Source organism: Terrapene carolina, unplaced genomic scaffold (assembly GCF_002925995.2).
Source record: "Terrapene carolina triunguis isolate 2854851 unplaced genomic scaffold, T_m_triunguis-2.0 Scaffold93, whole genome shotgun sequence".
Taxonomy (NCBI): Eukaryota; Metazoa; Chordata; order Testudines; family Emydidae; genus Terrapene; species Terrapene triunguis.
This window is the reverse complement of record NW_020664444.1, coordinates 30,554,017-30,574,671: the sequence shown is the minus strand read 5'-3', so window position 1 is coordinate 30,574,671 and position 20,655 is coordinate 30,554,017. Positions and strand designations below refer to the sequence as shown.

General features: G+C 43.3%; 1 protein-coding gene across 1 annotated transcript in view; it reads right to left on the bottom strand.

Moving 5' to 3' along the window:
* WDR90 (WD repeat domain 90) overlaps nt 1–20,655 on the bottom strand; it is a 52,168-nt gene that overhangs the window by 20,056 nt on the left and 11,457 nt on the right. The window contains exons 9-24 of the mRNA XM_029911287.1: nt 20,385–20,447; nt 19,824–19,892; nt 18,957–19,067; nt 18,517–18,662; nt 18,330–18,387; nt 16,991–17,109; nt 15,771–15,932; nt 13,696–13,826; nt 6,231–6,347; nt 5,326–5,561; nt 4,464–4,603; nt 3,686–3,816; nt 2,335–2,465; nt 1,577–1,738; nt 903–1,031; nt 30–163 (exon numbers count right to left, since the gene is read on the bottom strand). Coding sequence (XP_029767147.1) covers nt 30–163; nt 903–1,031; nt 1,577–1,738; nt 2,335–2,465; nt 3,686–3,816; nt 4,464–4,603; nt 5,326–5,561; nt 6,231–6,347; nt 13,696–13,826; nt 15,771–15,932; nt 16,991–17,109; nt 18,330–18,387; nt 18,517–18,662; nt 18,957–19,067; nt 19,824–19,892; nt 20,385–20,447 — 2,039 coding nt within the window. The remainder of the gene's footprint in view (nt 1–29; nt 164–902; nt 1,032–1,576; nt 1,739–2,334; nt 2,466–3,685; nt 3,817–4,463; nt 4,604–5,325; nt 5,562–6,230; nt 6,348–13,695; nt 13,827–15,770; nt 15,933–16,990; nt 17,110–18,329; nt 18,388–18,516; nt 18,663–18,956; nt 19,068–19,823; nt 19,893–20,384; nt 20,448–20,655) is intronic.

The window sequence follows — 20,655 nt, the reverse complement described above, 5'->3', positions numbered from 1 at the left end:
GATTTGATGAAGGATTGTAGTGCTCTTACTCGGCCTTGGGTGACTCCACTCTAGACACAGCTAAGAAGTCCCAAAGGAAGATGGCATCTCCAATGCTGATGACGTGCTGTTGGTCAGGGGTGAAGGCCACCTGTCGCACTGACTCCGAGTGGCCAATATATACCTGGGAGAAAGTAAGAGCGGAGGGGCATGTCTTGTACTTCCAATGCAACTGCTACACCTTTGCATGTTCTTAGGACCATTCATGTTCCCCTCAGCACAGATAAGGTGGTAAAGGGCCTTCCTGGAAAAGGCTCTTTCATATTTTTCTATATAGTTATCGTACCTTATCAGATATACAGTACAGGGGGAATTCTGTCCACAACTACCTAACAGAGGTTCTTTTATGTACCTCCTGAGGGTGCATACACCAGGCCTGCACTGTTGAGTTCTGGGGTCATTCTTTAATGAGGTTGCAGTGGTCTGGAGGAATGAGCATGGGATTGGAAACTGGAAGAACCTGAGTCCTCATCCCGGCTCTGCCCAACTCCTGTGTGACCTTGAACAAGCCACTTCACTGCTCTCCGTTGTTCCATCTGTAAAAGGGGTAACGCCCGCCTATCTGTGTCCTGGATAGTGGTGTGGTGAGGATTACTTAATGATGGTAAGGTGCTATAGATATACTAAGTATTATTATTAAGTGAAATGTGTTTGGTGTTCTCCATTCATGTCCAATTGGACAAAACTATCACAGTTATGACTGGGAACCATGGATCAAAACTGGACAAATCAAGGTTGAGGGCCATTGGCAAATCCATGTGGAGGAGGTTAGCTGTACTATTGCTTTCTGCTCAGAAGAGCTAAGTGGCATTCATAGTGGAAAAGTGTAAGGCACCACTGATTTTTTCCCTTGAATCCAGTACCTGAAAATTGATGTCGAACCTCATCTGATAGTCCCACACTTTGACAACCCTGTCACCGGCCGTCAGCAGGTACCTGGCATCCTCACTCAGTGCCAATGAAGAACAGGATAGCTTGTGCACACGAGACACCTGTGAACAAGACAAGACATCATCACTGCTAGCTGAACCAGCTGTTTCCAGCTTGATCCGAGAGAGAAACATAAGGACAGACTGTCTAAGATGTCCAATTGGAAATGGGAGGAAAAGGGGTTTAAGCAAAGGAATACTTTTGCCCTCTTCTGATAAAAAAAAAGTTTCAAACAGTAAGAGAGAGGGGGCAAAGATGCCCAGCTGTTCCAGACATGGAAGACCTGTGATTGCTTCCAATCCTACATCACTCTGTAACTATACACAGACTGCAAAGTTTGTTAGATACACCGAATCTGGATAAACGTGGTACTCTTCAGCCAGGTGACAAGAGTGTGAGGGAGCAAAGCAGGAGGGAACAGATTTATCCTCATCTGGGGAATAACCATATTAGCAACGTACTTTAGGTGATTCAGTTTTTCTTAGAAGCCTATGATTGCCAGGACTTCATCACGGAGTCCCATATTCACATGTGTGCACTGTCAAGAGGTGTGGAAGCTGAGGGATATCCCAGAGACCACAGAGCATTTGCTTCACAAATTCCTTACCTCTCGGACCAAGCGCCCAGTTTTAGCATCAAGCACAAGGAGCTTGTTGGAGGAAGTGGACACCAAGAGGTGGCCAACAGGCATGGGAGCAAAGCAGATTCTCAAAGCAGAGTCCAAGCTGGTGCTGTCCAAGTCCAGGATGCTGACGTCTATCCTCAGTAGCTATGAAACAAAAAGCTATTGAACACCAGCTTCCTGAAGTGAACAGTTCCACAGATGGCAAGGAATCCTAAGGACCTTCTTCACAATCTGAGGATATTTTTAGACCATTTCCCCCGCTGCTTTATTGTCTGAGGCTGCTAGAGGAGGAGGAAAATGTACCTCACTCTCTTTCCCCAAGCTACCTGATTAAGTGATGGTTCTGGGCAGGCATTGTAAGTGGGCATTACTCAAGAAGACATTTCCTCAAAAAGGTACAGATGCTGTAAGATTCCCTATTGCTTTTCAGCAACTTCAGCTCTTGCTCTGTAAGGGCTGGATGTGATTGTGGAAGGAAGACAGCCTGATTTGGTGTTTCCATCCCACAGCAGCATCAAAAAGGAGGAAATCAAAACCACATCCCAAGTGTTTTCCACATGGCGAAGGACACGTAAAGGGGCTATGTCAGATCCTATTTGGTGGAGTCTAGAGGTTCTCTAACTGTCTGGGAAGAAATCTCTTTTCCTTACCCTGCAAAGCATTCTGCAGTTGTGATGCCAGGAATGCCCTCCCTCCTACTCTATTCTCCCTTTGGATCAAGGCAACTTCCTTCCAGTTACCTCATCTAGAGAATGGGCATCCATAACGGTCACAGTGTACTTAGAGGGGCCCACAAAGGCAAGGAGACGTCCATCCCCACTAAAGGCCAAAGCGTTGGGACTCTGCTCAGCATCTTGGGACACCACATTGCCTGGATACGACAAAACACAGGGTGAATGAGATAAACGGGAAGGAGAGAAAGCCTAAAGGGAGATTGACTGATTATATACTGCAGCTGAGATAAAATTCATTCTATTAAGGTTTTAGAGGTTGCTCCTCTCTCTGAATCAGCACTGAGCCAGTACTCCAGCTTGGTGCTAAAGGTCAATCTGTGCTGTGGAAGGTGCCAGACTTGAACAGCTATTATACACACATTAAAGACAGATCTGAATCAGAACATTCACACCAAGATCTGGAACAGCCCAAAATTTGGGGAGGCCTGGAAATGAGGTTGCAATTTGAGCAAATGGATTATATTTGAGGCACACACAGTACCACAGTGCAATATCAATGGAGGAAGTTGGATTTTATTGTAGTTTTTTTTTTAGTATAGGCAAGGGATTGTGACAAGGAGTTACTGCACATGGATCTCAGCAAGGGTTTAAACAGCTTAAATCCATAAAGAGAGAAATGGCTGCAAAAAACTGCAGTACAGTGAAGTAATTTTTAGTTAGTAGATGAACTCAAAGAATGTCTTTTATCATAAAAATCAAGATGACTGGTCTATATTTAGCCTATTGCTGAAAAAGGCCAGTCTAGATTTAAGATCATGTATTATTTCTGGGGGTGGGCAGGAAAAAAAGGGAGTCAGTATGGCTAGGGCACTGGCTTCAGATCAGAGCGTCAAGAAGCCCTGGGTGCTAGCCCCAGTTCTCACGCTGGCATGTTGTGTGACCCTGGACAAGTCCCATCCTCTCTCTGTGCCTCTGCTTCCCCTCCCACCCTTTGTCTGTCTTGCCTGTTTAGACTGGAGGTTCTTTGGGGCAGGGCCATCTCTCACTGCTTGTATGGTGCCTAACAGAACGGGGGGCCCCTACCTCAGTTGAGGCCTCTTTGTGCTTCTGTAATTCTGCTTTCCCTCTTTTTTTTTTTTTTTTTTTTAAGTGTGCATTAAATCTGAAAGAGGATATACTTGCAATCTGAGCCCATCTGCAACGTTAAAATACATCAATCCAGTTACAAACCTTTGGAAACCAGAGTGACAATGAAATGTTAACATTGCTCTCACTGAGGGTCTGTTAACAGGCAAGAGAGAAATACAGCTAATTTGTCTCAAAAGGATCATAGGATGCCCTCTGAAAATTACTTCATGGAATTTTGAGCCTTTTAGCTCTGGAGACAATACCACAAAGAAGGATGCAGAACCCTTACCCAGAACTCTGAGGACGTGACTCTTCTGGGCTGCACAGTTATAAAGAGCCAGGGTCCCATGGGAGCAGGAACTGAACATCAAATTGCCATCTGGGGAGAAGGTCAGACCAGTGACTGCACCACGGTGCTGCCTATATAACACAGAAAACACGGGAGACAGTGGGGCAATAAACCAGAGCAGACTGATGTGAAGTACAGTGGGGGGTCCCTGGATTAGGAAGGAAGTCAGAAACAATGTCAGGGACAGTCAGAAGCCCACCCTATTTTTCCCTGTCCTAGTATAGGACAGTTGGTTGTCTTTATTCCCAAGGGTGCTGGGGGAGACTAATCAACAAGTGCAGTGCTCTTGCTGCCAACAGCTTCCAGGATGACATAGCCACACACTGACATGTACTTTTTGATCATTCTCCACTCCCCACCAAAAATGTTCTCAAGTGCGTCCTGTCTGGTTGACCCCCAACACACCTCCCCTATTCTTGGCCACCTCCCTCCACGATGGAGAGTCCCAGACAGGCCTGACTCTTAAAACAAACCCAAAACCACGCACCCCACAGCCATGACCCCACTAGACTTTTCCTCTCTGAAAACCAGCTCATTGTAACTCACGTGATGAGATGGCTAAGTCCTAAGGAATGTGCTCTTCCATTATGGCCCACCACTAAATGTTAGCTCCTGATATTTCACTCATGTGGATGGACATCTTATTTACACCATTGCCGTGACTCCCATCATTTAGATTTTTACATATGAATATACAATATCCATTTGTCAAACGTACTTGTGTTCCATGAGTAGATCAGAGGCAGTCAGGCTGAAGGTTCTCACCACTCCACTGCTGAACCCACATGCAAATATCTGTTGTGCAGGATGAAAGGCCACAGTACGTGGTATCTCATCAGAGGCAGTGAAGTCATATAGCTGTGGGAAAGGGACACACAGAAGCACTGCTTGGGGATATGCAAAACTTGGCAGCAGTATGTGGCAGAATGAGATAACCCCATATCCCAGTTCCCCGTCACAAGCCTATCATTACAGTGAAGCTGTGTAACCCCTTGGGGCCTGATCCAAAGCTCAGTGAAATCAGTAGGAGTCTTTCTATGGACTTCAATGGGCTTGGGCTGCGGAGCTATAACACTGCATTGTAGACATTCAGGCTTGGGCTGGAGCCCAGGCACTGGGACCTTCCTCTGGGTCTCAGAGCCTGGTCCAGTCTGAGCCTGAGTGTTTACACTGCAATTTTACAGTCCTACAGCCCAAGCCTAAGTCAGCTGACATGGGCCAGCCATGAGGGTTTTATTGCAGTGTACACATACCCACAGAGACCTGATCATTATGGCCTAACATTAACCGACAATATTTAGTAGATGGAAGAAAAGCAAGTGGTATTTTAAATATTTGACTTTTGGAGCTAAAGCCAAACTACACTGAAAAATCTTGAACTTCATGCAGTAGTTCTGGAGGGATCTGTTGTTGTTTGGGGTAGATTTAAGTGATTTTAAAGTGAGATATGTTGCTAGCACCAGCTACAGTCAGTTGGAATAAACAAAGATTATGCAGACTTCCTTTTACAGCTCCGCCAGCAAAACTGAGTTTTGACTTCTACTACCTCTATCTTCATTAAGAAAGTGAGCTTACACTACCTGCTGCATGGACACAAGGTCCCAGATCCGGATGGTGTTATCCTGGGACACTGTAGCCATCTGCTTCCGGAGCCCATCCACAGAGAATGCCAGAACAGAGTCAGTGTGGGAGCGCATGAGGGTATTGTAGCCCCGGGACTGTACATCCAGGTAACCCAGGTTCCCAGTAGAGGTGGTGCACAGAACTTTGAGATTATCTGGACTGATGCTGACAGAGCTCACTGGACCTTCATGCTCTGGGGAAACAGATGTACCAGTTGATAAATTATCCCAGGACCCAAAAAAGTGGTAGATCTAGATCATAGCTAAGTGACCACCCTTTTATTTCTGCACTTTCATTTCTAAGTCCTGTACTTTCCTGAGTGCTCTGAGACTAACTTTTCTCAGGTTTTAGTCTAGCCACATAATCAAGCCAGTGTCATTTATAAAAAGTCTTTATTTTTCAGTGTCACTGCATTTCATTCCAGGATGGATGAAGAACTCCTGTGTTTCTCCCATAGATTTTAATTGGACAGATATGCAATAAGCATTAAGGACTAATGTTTACCTTACTCAGAAGACTCCTGTCATTCTCTAGAATTCCAGAAAAACAAGGACCACTCTTGAAGAGATAATCCCCAAGATTCATTCTGTACAGACTTATCTAACTTTTCACTGCAGGAGGTGGCAGTTACTACACACAAGGGTCTAGCCCACTGAGAGAGCACCATAAGAGAAGCCTAAGAATGAATTTCTGTTGCTCTTCACAAGAGCCCAGGTTTGGGAATGGATCAGAAGAGCAGTGTAGTGGAACCCTAGGCTGCATTCCCTTTTTCCTCCAGGAAAGCTTTGGCCCCATAGGGCTAGGTTGATATGAATGCAGAATTGGGTGGGGAATGAGTGAGAGAGATCTATGGTCTACTCACCAGCCTCCAAGAAGACTGCCGAGAAATCCAGCGGCCACAGCCGCACGTAGCCATCCTCTGAGGCTGTGGCACAGAAGGTAGAGGAGACGCTAATACTGTTTATAGCAATCCCAGGGCCTGAAAGGACAAACATTACCAATTAGCACAATGTAAGGAACCAAAAAATTACCAGACTGGATCAGACCAATGATCCATCTAGTCCATGCTGAGCGATTCAGTAGCAGTTATGGGATAAGCTGTCCCAAGAGAAAATAAGAACGTCCATACTGAGTCAGACCAAAGGTCCATCTTGCACAGTATCCTGTCTTCCGACTGTGGCCAATGCCAGGTGCCCCAGAGGGAATGAACAGAACAGGTAATCATCAAGTGATCCATCCCTGTCGCCCATTCCCAGCCTCTGGCAAATAGAGGCTAGGGACACTGTCCCTGCCCTTCTTGGCTAATAGCCATTGATGGACCTATCCTCCATGAATTTATCCACTTCTTTTTTGAACACCTTCTCCTAACCTCCAATTGCTAGATGATGGATCATGCCCCAAATCAGAAGGGCTTTTATTACAACCAGAACTCTTGTTCATATTTAATATTACTATTATAACGGTGGGTATCCTTGTTATCCATAGAAACGTCCAATCACTTTTCAAAGACTGCCATACTCCTGGCCTTAACAATACATCATGGCAATGAGAGTCACAGGCTAATGGTGTGAAAAAGTGTTTCCTTTATCTTTTCGAATTGGTTCATCTATGGAGGGAGAAACAAGAGAGAATAAAGAGAAAGAGGAGAGAGGGAAAGGGGGTGGGAATGTAGCAAAGGAGACTGTGTGCGTTAAGAAATGGCTAAAACATCCAATGCTTACGACTATATCAATGAAGTCTAGTCTAATCAAAAGCACTGGGAGCCAGACCCTAACCCTAATACAACTTGTGACCGTGATCAAGTCTTAAATTCCACGCCTCAGTTTCCCCATATATAAAATGGGAATGATATCTACCCTCCTCAAAAAGTGGTTGGGAAGCCTAATTAATATACATTTGTAAAGCATTATAAAGTGAAAATGGCAGGGATCATGGTGATAGTGGGGTCTATTAGAGATCACCAAATCAGGAAGAGGAGATGAATGAGGCATTTCTAGGACAAACAACAGAAATATCTAAATCACAAGACCTGGTAGTAATGGGGGACTTTTCCAACAGATGTCTGAGTAGTTAAAGTAATACACCAAAACAGAATTTCCAATGAGTTCATGGAATGTATTGGGGATAAATTCTTGTTTCAGAAAGTGGAGGAAGTAACCAGAGTGACAGCCATTTTAGATTTGATTCTGACCAAGAGGGAGAAACTGGTTGCAAATCAGAAGGCGGAATGCAGTTTGGATGAAAGTGACCATGAAATGATATCTTTCATTATTCTAAATACAGGAATGAGTGAGAGCAGCAGCATAAGGATAATGGTGTGATGTTGCACTCCATATGTTTTATGGAAATATGCCTATGAGTGTAAATATAATGTAACTGGAATATGCTTTATGCAAAAGGTCTCTTGTAAGGTATCATTACAAAGCTTATAATCTACTGAGTGTATTCAATCTATTTGTATGAATGTATCATTCTTGTACCTGAAGCTAGAAATATGAAGTATTACTCTGAAGTCCTATTGTAATTATGCAAAGTGTGGGACATTAATGGTGGCTTGGAATCTTGATGGCTCCCATTAACTAGGACAATCTGTTTACTTGCAAACCTTCCTGGGGACGTGCAGGCCAGCCCTGGAAGAATGAAGGCTGGAGTCTCACAGGACATGTGACCATGTCACATGATACTGGAATCCATCTTAAACCTGGTGCTTTTCCATTCAGAAGGAGGGGTGGGGACCCAGAGAGACAAAAGATTCCCGCCTTGGACCAAAGCTATAAAAGGGGGTGGAACAGAACAAAGGGGGCTGACAGTCATGAGAAATACTCTAGTTACCACCTGAGCTGGAACTAACAAGGATTGTACCAGGGCAAAGAATTGGGCCCAGACTTGGAAGGAGTCTAGTCTGTGAAAGAAGCTTATTGGAACATCTCTGAGGGTTTACCTGTATTCAGTTTCTTAATGTATTAGGCTTAGACTTGCGTGTTTTGTTTTATTTTGCTTGGTAACTTACTTTGTTCTGTCTGCTATTACTTGAAACCACTTAAATCCTACTTTTTATACTTAATAAAATCACTTTTGTTTATTAATAAACCCAGTGATTAATACCTGGGGGAGCAAACAGCTGTGCATATCTCTCTATCACTGTTATAGAGGGCAGACAATTTATGAGTTTACCCTGTATAAGCTTTATACAGAGTAAAACTAATTTATTTGGGGTTTGGATCCCATTGGGAACTAGAAAAAGAACAAGGAGTACTTGTGGCACCTTAGAGACTAACAAATTTATTTGAGCATAAGCCTTCGTGGGCTAAAACCCACTTCATCGGATGCATGCAGTGGAAAATACAGTAAGAAGATATATATACACACACAGAGGACATGAAAAAATGGGTGTTGCCATTCTAACTATAACGAGAGTAATCATTTGAGGTGGGCTATTATCATCAGGAGAAAAAAAAATTTTATAGTGATAATCAGGATGGCCCATTTCCAACAGTTGACAAGGTGAGTAACAGTAGGGGAAAAAAATTAGCATGGGGAAATAGGTTTTACTTTACATTGGGAACTGGGGGTGCTGGAGATAGGTAACCTGCTGAGTGGTTTTCAGTTAAAGCCTGCAGCTTCAGGGGCATGGTTCAGACCTGGGTCTTTGTTGCAGCAGGCTAACGTGTCTGGCTCAACAAGGCAGGGTTCTGGAGTCCCAAGCTGTCAGGGAAAACGTGCTCAGAGGTAATTTCAGCACATCAGGTGACAGTCCCAAGGGGGTCTCTGTGACCAAACCCGTCACAAATGGACTTCAAAAAAGCAGACTTTAACAGACTCAGAGAATTGGTAGGTAAGGTTCCATGGGAAGAAAATCTAAGGTATAAAGGAGTTCACAAGTGCTGGCAGTTTCTCAAGGAGTCAGTATTAAAGGCACAACCGCAAAGTATCCCAAACTGAAGGAAAGATAGGAACAATAGTAGGAGGCCAATCTGGCTGCATCAGGAGCTATTTAATGAACTAAAAATTAAAAAGGAATCCTACAAAAAGTGGAAACATGGATGAACTGCTAAAGAGGAGTACAAAAGAACAGCACTAGCATGTAGGGACTAAACAGAAAGGCTAAGGCACAAATTGAGTTACACTTAGCAAGGGACATAAAAGGAAAGAAGAAGAGATGCTATAAATATGTTAGGAGCAAGAGAAAGATGAAGGAAAGTGCAGGTCCTCTGCTTAGCGGGGAAGGAAAGCTAATAACTGATGACAAGAAGTAGGCTGAGGTGTTTAATGCCTATTTTGCTTCAGTCTTCATTAAAACGGTTAATGATTACCAAATACTCAACATGATTAAAATTAAAAAGGGGGAAAGAATGCAAACCAAAATAGGGAAAGAACAGGTTAAGGAACATTTAGATAAGTTAGGTGTACTCAAGTCAGCACAGCCTGATGAAATTCACCTTAAGCCGGGTATTAAAGGAATTAGTTGAAGCAATCTCAGAACCATTAGCAATTCTCTTCAAACACTCCTGGAGGATGGGTGAGGTCCCAGAGGACTGGAGAAGGGCCAATGAGTACTTATCTTTAAAAAGGGGAACAAAGTCAAAGAGGATCTCGGGAATTATAGACCAGTCAATCTAACTTTGATACATGGAAAGATACTGGAACAAATTATAAAACAAACAATTTATAAGCACCTAGCGCATAATAGTGTTATGGAATGACAACTTGGATTTGTCAAGAACAAATCATGCTAAACCAACCTAATTTCCTTCTTTGACAGGGTTACTAGCCTAGTAAATGGAGGGGAAGCAATAGACGTGATATATCTTTATTTTCTTAAGGCTTTTGACACAGTCCTACATGACATTCTCATAAGCAAACTGGGCAAATGTGGTCTAGATAAATTACTATAAAGGTGGGTGAACAACTGGTTGAAAGACTGTACTCAGAGTAGGTTTCAGTTGTTCACTGTCAAACTGGGAGGGCGTATCTAGTGAGATCCTGAAGAGGCCAGTCCTGGGTCGGGTATTGTTCAATATTTTCATTAACAGCTTGGATAACAGAGTGGAGAGTATGCTTATAAAATATACGGATGACACCAAGCTCGGAGGCATATGGAGGTCAGGATTAGAATTCAAAACGACCTTGACAAATTGGAGAATTGGTCTGAAATCAACAAGATGAAAGTCCATAAAGACAACTGGGAAGGGAAAATCAAATGCATTAATACAAACTGGGGAATAACTGGCTAGGTGGTAGTACTGCTGAAAAGGATCTGGGGACTATAGTGAATCACAAACTGAATCTGAGTCAACAATGTGATGCAGTTCCAAAAGAGTCAAATATCATTCTGGGATATATTAACAGAATATTAGCCTTTTTTTGCAACTGCATCACAGGAGTGTTGTATGTAAGACATGGTAGGTAATTGTCCTGCTCTACTTGGGACTGATGAGGCCTGACTTCAAGTACTTTATCTAATTCTGGGTGCCACACTTTAGGAAAGATGTGGATAAACTGAAGCGAGCCCAGAGGACAGCAAGAAAAACAATAAAAGGTTTAGAAAACCTGCCCAGTGAGGAAAGATTAAAAAAACTGGGCATATTTCATTTTGAGAAAAGAAGACTGAGGGGGGACCTGATAACAGTCTTCAAATAAGTTAAGGGCTGTTATAAAGAGGATGGTGATCAATTGTCCTCTATGTCCACTGAAGGTAGGACAAAAAGAAATGGGTTTAATCTGCAGCAAGGGAGATTTAGGTTAGATATTAGGGAAAACTTTCTAACTATAAGGGTAGTTAAATTGTGGACAAAGCTTCCAAGGGAGGTTGTGGAATTACCATTTTTGGAGGATTTTAAGACCAGGCTAGATAAACACCTGTAAGGGATGGCCTAGGTTTATTTGGTCCTGCCTTAGTGCAGAGGGCTGAACTTGATAACCTCTTGAAGTCCCTTCTGGCCCTACATGTCTATAATTCTATAAAATAAAGCACATTATGTGCTGTCTTATAATACGAGTAGCAGTAGCACTTGAAAACAAATTCTAACTAATGTTATATTAGCAATACAAGACTTGCTGAAAGTCATAATACTTTGACTTCTATAGCATTAAAGAATTCTAAATACTGTTGAGATTTTGCTCACCAATGAAAGAACAGGCCAGTTGTTTTATTTTGTATGTTTAGCTTTTTACATGCTACTGGGCACAGAATTCCTATTGGCTGATTAAAACATTGTTTTATGTTACTAAAAAAAGGATGTTTATTCTAAACATTCATCACTTAAAACACCAAAATTCTTCTTAAGATGGTACTTAGCCATGCCAAATCAGATTATTTTTGGTAGGAAGTTTGTCACCACTGATCTGATCAAAACCAGTTATCTGTGTTAGGCAGAGCATTGCTTTATTTTCAAAGAATTTGCTTAATTTCAACTTCAATCCCTCTGTGATAAATGGGGGGGAGGGGGAAGCTCCCTTTTATGGGCACCCTGCCAGTCAGTAGCTATAGAATCCTCCTTAGCAGCTGTACCCTAATTGCCTTAACTGTAAAGGGTTAAGAGAAGCTTAACCTGAGTTGGCACCTGACCAGGGGAACCAACAGGGAGGCTGTACCCTTTCAAATTGGAAAAACTGCTGGGTTTGGGGTTTTTTTTCTTTGTCTCTCAGGCTGGACAGAGGTGAAGGCAGCAACAAGCTGTAAACTTTAAGCCAGGTATGGGAAATTTTCAGCATCATACCTAGAAGCTCCTTATTTGGAACCCCAGATATGTAAGTAGCACTGGAAAAGTTAAGACAGATGCGATTAGGAACCTTTTTGGTTGTTTTGGTTTGTGGATTCCTCTGTGCTAACCCCAGGTGCTTTTGTTTTGCTTGTAACCTTTAAGATGAACCCCAAGAAAGTTATTTTTTGTGTTTAATCCCTAAAGCCTGAGTTTTCAGATGTGTTTCTTTCTTTTTTAATAAAATTTACCTTTTTTTAAAGAATCCTTTGATTCCAAAGTCCTTAGACAAGGGGTTGGTCTGTGCTCACATTGCTAAGGCAACTGGTTGGTATTTTATTCTGAAGCCTCCCCAGGAAAGGGGGTGAAGAGGCTTGGGGGGATATTTTGGGGGGATAGGGATTCCAAGTGACCCTTCCCTGAATATTTGTGAAAAATCATTTGGTGGTGGCAGCAATATCTGTCCAAGACAGAAGACTGTGCCTTGGAAGAGTTTTATCCTAATAAAGAAGATAAGCTTAGGGGGTCTTTCATTGCAGGTCCCCACATCTCTACCCCAGAATTCAGATTTGGGGGGGTATACCGTGACACCCTCTAATAGATTTTGCCTTAATTATTTAACGAGGCCGCTCCACTCTTACTGTCTTCACAAGCAAAACTTTTCCCTCCCAGCTGAATTTATTTACACTCATTGTTTTTAATTCAGCCCCTACGGCCAAAGTTCCAAAGGCCTCCATCCGCCCTCCAAATCTGCACACCTACACTTCTGCATATATGCTTTCTGGAGCATGAGGTTTTACATGAGCAAAACCTCAGATGTGAATGTGCATGAAAAATCATATAGATACTCAACTGCTCTGTTTACATACATAAGTACAGCTTGTGTATCCACATGAGATTTTGCATATGCAAAAATCTTTAGGACTCAAAAAATACATGTGCAAAAACTAACGCACACACATTTAAAGACTGCTTCTGAAAATGTGCCCCTATTGTCCAGTAAAAAGAGCATTTCCCATCATATTATATCTTTAAATAGTTATACACAGTTACAATCCTTTCTCCCAAATCCAGATTCTTCAGATTCATAGATTAAGGACAGGAGGGACTATCAGATCACTTAGTCTGACCTGCTGTATAACACAGCCAGAGAATTGCATCCCGTTACTCCAGCACTGAGCCCAATAGGTTGGGATTATGTAAATTAATATGGGTATATGGGTAATAGAATCATAGGGTTAGAAGGGACTGCAAGGGTCATCTAATATAACCCCAAAATAGGGTACATTTGGGTTAAATATAGTCTCGCTTTCTCCCCCTTCAATGAATAGGAGATTTCACTGGAGAAGAAACTGGCTGAAGCCCCACCTATGCTCCCCAAAACCTTACTACTAGTGTGATGTCAGATTATCTCAGCCTACAGATGATCCCCTGCAATTCTGCCTATTTTGCACCTAGTATTATGAAACTTGGGTCCTAGGTTTGCTTCTGTCTGGTGTTCCCTCACAGGGCTCTTCCTTCAAACTCAGGGGACAATTTCAGTAAAAACATTTCTAGTGAAAGTTCATAATGTAGCATGTCCTACTTCCTCTTGGTCATCTATCCATCTCCCACCAAAGCCCATACCCGAGTTGAAGGTTTGCTTCTCCCGTCGGTGAGAGTGCTGAATCTGAGAAGGCAGGAGGCGCCGGGCATTTCTGATAGTGAAGTTCTTATAGTCAATTTCCAAGATGTGGCCGCTCTTGCTGCAAACAAAGCTGAAAGGGAAAGGACACCACCATTAGACACCAGTGACCACAATGGGAACTTCAGAGACATTGTTTAGCAGAAGAACTGTATTCTGCATTTTGTTTCAGTGTTAACTTTACACCACACTTTTGTAAACAAGCCTGAAATAACTTTAAACATGCTGTTTGTCTAATAACTTTAGCAATTCTAGTTCGTAATGCAATGATAGCTTGACTGGATGACAGGATTCAAGCATTTGATTTTCAGCAGGAGCTAACTTGGGAATCTATAACTGGTAGATGGAGTTAGACCTCTCCATCCTTCTTTTCCTTTCCCCTTCGAAAGAGCAATTTAGAAAAAAATCTCAAGAGTTAATTCAGCCAATATAAAAGATAAGGGAAAAAGCAAAACTAGTGAGCCTTGAGTCTGTAAGTGCCTAGTTAGTCACAAAAATGATCTTCAGTTATCCTGTATATCTATATAAACTATAGACTTCAGACTCGGAAGTCTGGAAACAACTGAAAATTTTAATCAGGATGCGGCTACTTCTGACTTGGAGATCATATTTTTTCCTTTGTGAAGAAATAAAAAGAAATAAACTCTACCAGCCTGTTATGGAGGAATCATTAGAAAGATTTCCCCCCGCCCCATCTTTTCTAATTTGGGAGGAAAAAATAGAAGTAAAGAGGAAGAGACGTGCATCCCAAAGTGTAGCAAAACTTAAAAGAAAATATACGAATGTTGGATTATTATTATTTCTATTATTGTAGGACACAGACCCCTCCACCAAGGATCAGTAAGGAGGATTGCGGACTCTCAGGTATCTATCCCAAAACCAGCTGAAGACTAAAGATGGCAGTATTACTAACCTGTACCAGAAGGAGATTAGGATCAGTTCGCAGAAACAAGATCTCTGGCAACTTTTGCCCAATACCTCTTTCACTAGCTCAGACTGAGAAATGGATGTAACCATAAGCCATGACCCTATGGGAAATAACGGGGTTCCAGGCACATTTGGCACAATTGCTATCCTGAACTGAATTGCAATAAATGGAGCCAGAGAGGATTCACAGAAATGAGCCCTGGAAATCAAAGCCACATTTGCTTATGTTTAATGGAAGTGACTGTTAAACTTTTGGAGGGAAATAAATTGGAATAATTCAGGAAAATTATTATTGCTTCAGATAAATTGTGCTGGAAAGGCAAAGATTTTCCCCATATAGGAGATCTGGATGTAAAATGTACAAATAAGATGAATGCATGATTTTGGGGAAGGCTTTTCATTTCTGAGTTTTGAACTTTTTGTTCACAATATTGGTAGATAGTTTAGTTTGTGATTAAATACATTACATTTTATTCATGTATACAGTGCCTTTGATCCAAAGCACTGAATAAAACATTAGAGGAAAGTGATTTTTCCCACGGCACATCCATCAACCAGAAACGAAGCAATACTGGGCAATCTACACCCACAGGGCTCAGCCCACAGAGGGAAGGTGAAAATTAACAGACCTGGCAATTCTGTGTTTTTGGAATATCGCTCTGGTAGCAGGAGTCTTGGTTGAGTGATTAAGCTGAAGTATAAAAAAGTCACAGGGAATGTTATTACACCACACCCATCCCACTGCCAAATGAACATTAACAGCAAATCCATTGGCAGATTTTCACTGAGGACGTGACTGGTGAAATATGCCATTTCTTGTGCAACTCTACAAGGGATTTTAAGCTTCTTTTAGGATCTGAAGTCTTAGAGAGAGAATGCAGACAAAGGACTGTAGAATGCTCAAGTTAAGGACAGGGATGAGCAAGTCAAAACCACAACTGTTCAACCTTTTCCCTATGCTTACTAATCTAAAGCTCAACATGCTAGTGCAGACAGCTCCCAGGGACAAAGGCAGACTGAATCACAGTGTCCCTAAAAAATTAATTTAAGGAAAGTAATTTAAGGAAAGAAAAAGTGGCTCCATCCTTACAGTGTCCGGTCCTCAGGTTCCCGCTCAGCGGAATGCCCTTTCTCAAAGGCCAGGTCGGTGAACTCCAAGGAATGGTACTCCCCCAAATTCACTGGGCACGAGCGCAGCGCTCCACTCCGCACTCGCCACAGCCTCACATTATCTCTGCCGCACGACACCATCCTGTTACACGAGAGGCTGAGTAAGGAACCAGGGAGGACTCACTCTGTACTGACAAAAGGCCTGCTCCCTGAAAGCAGCTGAAATGGACACACTGACACCAGGGGAGAGAAGAGGAAGGCTAACAGCAGCTTCCTTCCAGAAGTACCTTTTGTCTGCAAGCTGGAACTCCAGCAATGCAGTGAGCTTCCTCCCAGCAATGCCTTAATACAGAAATAGTCAATTATTTTTTGTCAAGGCTCAAATTTCTTGGTCAAGATATAGTCAAGTCCAGACTCCAGAGAAAATAGTAAAAAAATAACAACAATAATGATAATAAGTAAATAAAAAGATTTAGGGGTCCGTTCACGTGTCTGGCGTCCGGATCTGGTCCACGGTCCACCTACTGACTACCCCAGCCTTCATCTAGGCCAGGGGTGGGCAAACTTTTTGGCCCGAGGGCCACATTGGGGAATAGAAATTGTATGGCGGGCCATGAATGCTCACAAAATTGGGGTTGGGGTGCGGGACGGGGTGCAGGCTCTGGGGTGGGGCTGGGGATGAAATGTTTGGGGTGCAGGAGGGTGCTCTGGGGTGGGCTCGAGGGGTTTGGTGAGTGGGTGGGGGATCAGGGGTGGGGCAGGGTGTTGTGGCGTGGGGAGAAGCTCAGGGGGTGCAGGCTCCAAGTGGCGCTTACCTCAAGCGGCTCCCAGAAGCAGTGGCACGTCCCTTCTCCGGCTCTTAGGCAGAGGCTCTGCACGCTGCCCCATCCGCAGGCACTGCCCCTGCAGCTCCCATTGGAGCGCGTAGGAGCCAGAGCGGGGCCATGCTGTGGCTTCTGGGAGCCGTATGGTGTGGCCCCTGACCCAGCGCCCCGGCCGGAGCGCCAGAGCGGGGCCGCGCCATGTGGTGCGGCCCCGACCCAGTGTCCCAGCCGGAGTAGGGTCAAGCCATGTGGTGCAGCTCACAGGCTGGCTTAAAATGGCTCGTGGTCCAGATCCGGCCCGTGGGCCATAGTTTGCCCACCCCTGATCTAGGCTGTTGTTTTACCTTATTCTCATATTCACCTATTTGCACATTACCTGGTGTCATCAAAAAAAGCAATCTTCAAGGTTTGGATGTCCACATCTGTGTGAGCTTTGGCCAGCACAACCACCTCTCCGCCCTGGTTCACCTGAGCAGTATTCCACACCACCACCATCTGCAGAGATAGGACAGCAAGAGTAGAACTGCTGGAAACATAACACCAAGGTGGCCTTAGACCATACAAGCAATGGAGAAGATTGCTAGCCTTCCCACAGCAGGTGAAACCCCAGATACTGCTCCCAATTGCCAGTATGCTGGTATTGTGCATTGGGGCTTTTATCCACATTGCTGTGAACAGAGTGGAGAAAAATCTCTCACAGAAAGATTCAGGACAACCCCAGAGAGCCTGGTGATTTTCATTTTAATAGGCTAGTCTGTCTGATAATCAGTTTCCCTACCTGCAGGGTTGACTGGACAAGGCTTGAATCTGGGACTAAGATACAGTACTTGCAAACGGAGAAAGAATGGAACCCAATGTGTAATTAATTACAGGGAGTGCTAGAGCAGCAAAGGAGTGTAAGAGTAGGAGCTAGTAGAACTGTAGAGGAATGTGCTCAGCACCTTCACAAGGAAATGCCTTGTGTCAACTTGTAGCGACCCCTGTAGGATGTAAGTGGAACCAAAAATGCTCCAAAGGCAGTCCCACCCATTCATTAACTGTGACGTTAGTTAATAAACTATGGGAAACAGGGAAGTTCTTGAGATTCAGCATGAACAGGCTTCCACACCAACAAAAAGCCATGACTAGCTACAGAACCAGGATTTACTCAGTAGAATTTGGAGTACTTGTGGCACCTTAGAGACTAACAAATTTATTTGGGCATAAGCTTTCGTGGGCTAAAACCCCAAATAAATTTGTTAGTCTCTAAGATGCCACAAGTACTCCTCGTTCTTTTTGCTGATACAGACTAACATAGCTACCACTCTGAAACCTGCCAGTAGAATTTGTGATTCGGGGAGGTGTGTGTTCACAGATTTATAAATATCAAGTAAGGAAATAAATATTCAAATATTTTCTAACCAGTTTGGTGATAAGAGGATTTCACATGATCTACACTGAATGGTATTGCCTAAGGACATTTAAGGAAACTAGCATCTAGCCACTGTGTCTTGGAAGGGACGTATGATTGGTTCTATGTGTAGAGTAATTGCACATTCCAGGAGAAAAACAAACATCATTATCAGGGGGTAGGCATGTTAGTCTGTAGCCACAAAAACAACGAGGAGTCCAGTGGCACCTTAAAGACTAACAGATTTATTTGGGCATAAGCTTTCGTGGGTAAAAAACCCACTGGGTAAGTGGAACCCAAATAGCCCAAGAGCTTTATTACTCACTGTTTTGCCATGTCCATCTTTCCCAATGCCGCAGAGAACAGCTCCACTGTAGGAAAGGCTGCAAGAGGAGAAAACTCAGGGTGAAATGAAGTATCCTACACCCTGCCTGGATCTCAATGGGAAAAATTAAAAGCCCACTCTCAACTCCTCCCCGACACACACTGCCCAAAACATGCCTGCAGTGTACCTGAGGGACGAGACTGAATGGACGTGGGTTTTAAACATGGATAGGCATTTCCCCTTCTGAAAATCCCAAAGCCGCACCATACTCAGGTGACCCATCTGTGAAGAAGCCAGCAATGTGCTGTTTCCATTAAATGCCAATGCCGATACCTGCAGGAAACATCATGTTAGCGAAAATAACCCCCAGCTTCTGGGAGAGGCTAGAACTGGAGTAGCTGAAACTCCCACTGTTGTCGATCCAACATCATTCCTTAGAATGACTCTTGCTAGGAGCTGGAGTTCTTGTAACTTCCCCCCTAGCCAGTGAGCTGATACAATTCCCTAGAATGAACCAGGCTTGGGATAGGAGTAGTCTCATGTTTTCTCACGCATCAAATACTTGCAGTTGTTGCATATTCTCTGTGGGGTTGTCATATCTGTTTATGCAAACAAATCCACTTTTACCTTATCTGTATGTCCAATGAAGAACCTTTGCTCTCCAGTTTCAATCTGCATGGTTATTATAATAGCATGACAGGGATAAACCACTGCAGAGCTGTTCTTAGTCCAGAGAGCCTGCAGGACAAAGGCAAGAATCAGAGTAAGGGCAGAAGAGAGGATACTACAAAGGTGACCCAGTCTACAAACTGAGAGGAGAGCCCCCCTGTGCTTGCACAGATGGATGTGCATAGAATTAAGACATGCAGATATTTGGAAATCTGGTGCAAATATGCAGGTGTGTGTTATCTAGATGACTGCTGTTCCACACAAAAATAGATGCAAATTTATAACCATCAAAGGAAAACTGAGTGGTCAGCTTATAGTACATCCCAATTAATTCAGCTGATCTTCCATCCAAGTCATGTTTAACATCATATATGCAATATATAAGGGAACAATCCTTTCTTCACAGGAAATGGACTAGATGACCCAACAGGATTTTTTTTTTAAACTCTAACATGGATCATTAAGAGGATGGTTGGAAGAATCAGAATGCAATACCACAGGAGGACAAACTAACACAGCAGCCTAAGGCACCAAAGCATTTTTGGATTCCAAAGAAATTCTAGATGTGTGATACACTGATCAGTTTGGAATCTGTAACAAGATTTGGCAAGGAGCACATGATTTCAGAATTTTACTGGGGCAAATTCCGTGTATGGAAATGAGCTTTTCACCCCAAAAAATTTGTAGTCGAAAGAAACCGGGTGGGGTGATTTCCAAAGACAAAGGGAGTTAAGCATGAAAGTCAAAGGCCCTTTGTGCCTTTGAAAATCTCCCCCATAGTCAATGTATTGCAACTACATTCTTAAAAGCTTCTTCGTTACTGACCCATTTGGTGCTGTAACCCCCAAAGCCAATAATTGTCCTCAGCTTCAGGATTGGATCCGGTAAGAGTCTCTGAAAGAAGAAGATATTGTCAAAAGTACCAGCCTGAATAAAGCATGTGAGCCCTAAACTGTACCAGCACCAACTGCAAATTACATCCCAGTGATCTACCAAGTTCCCTCTGCCCCACATTAATCTGTGTCCCTCTGGATGGGTTTCATGTTTCTCCCTGAAGTGAGAGGGCTGTCTCTCTACCTTAACTTCTTCACATTAAGGGAGGAGTTTATTCAGTAGGTAATTATCATTAAAGGAAATCCAAAAGGAAGTGAGAGCAGGAATCGACTGAAGTCTTGTTTTCAGGAGCTCCATCTCCTCCAGGAATAGAAGCACCAAAGCCCACAGTGGACAGTGCTAAATGGAATAATCTCAGCAATGGAATGACTTGGTTAACCTGAATCACCTTTCCAAGAGGGCAGCCACGTCCTCCCCATGGTTACATACAAATGTCATGAAAATTCAAGGGAGCATCTGTAAAGATGGAAAGGGGGAAATCTTTTTTCTTACCCTGAAGGGAGATGCTTTCTTGCTGGAGAGCACCTCTGGTCCAGTAATCTTTGTGTACACAGTCTGGGCAAATCAATACATAGGTGTTATTTGTTAAATGCCAATAGCATGATCATCTCTGTACAAGACACATTGTTCTTCTAATGAAAGCATCATGCATTCTCAGAGCCACCACGGGGGCAGACTTGGGGGAAGAGTTAAGAAGATTCTGTACAAGTTAGAGACGGGATGTGGAACTACACAGAGGATAACCAATAAGGTCAGGTTGTCA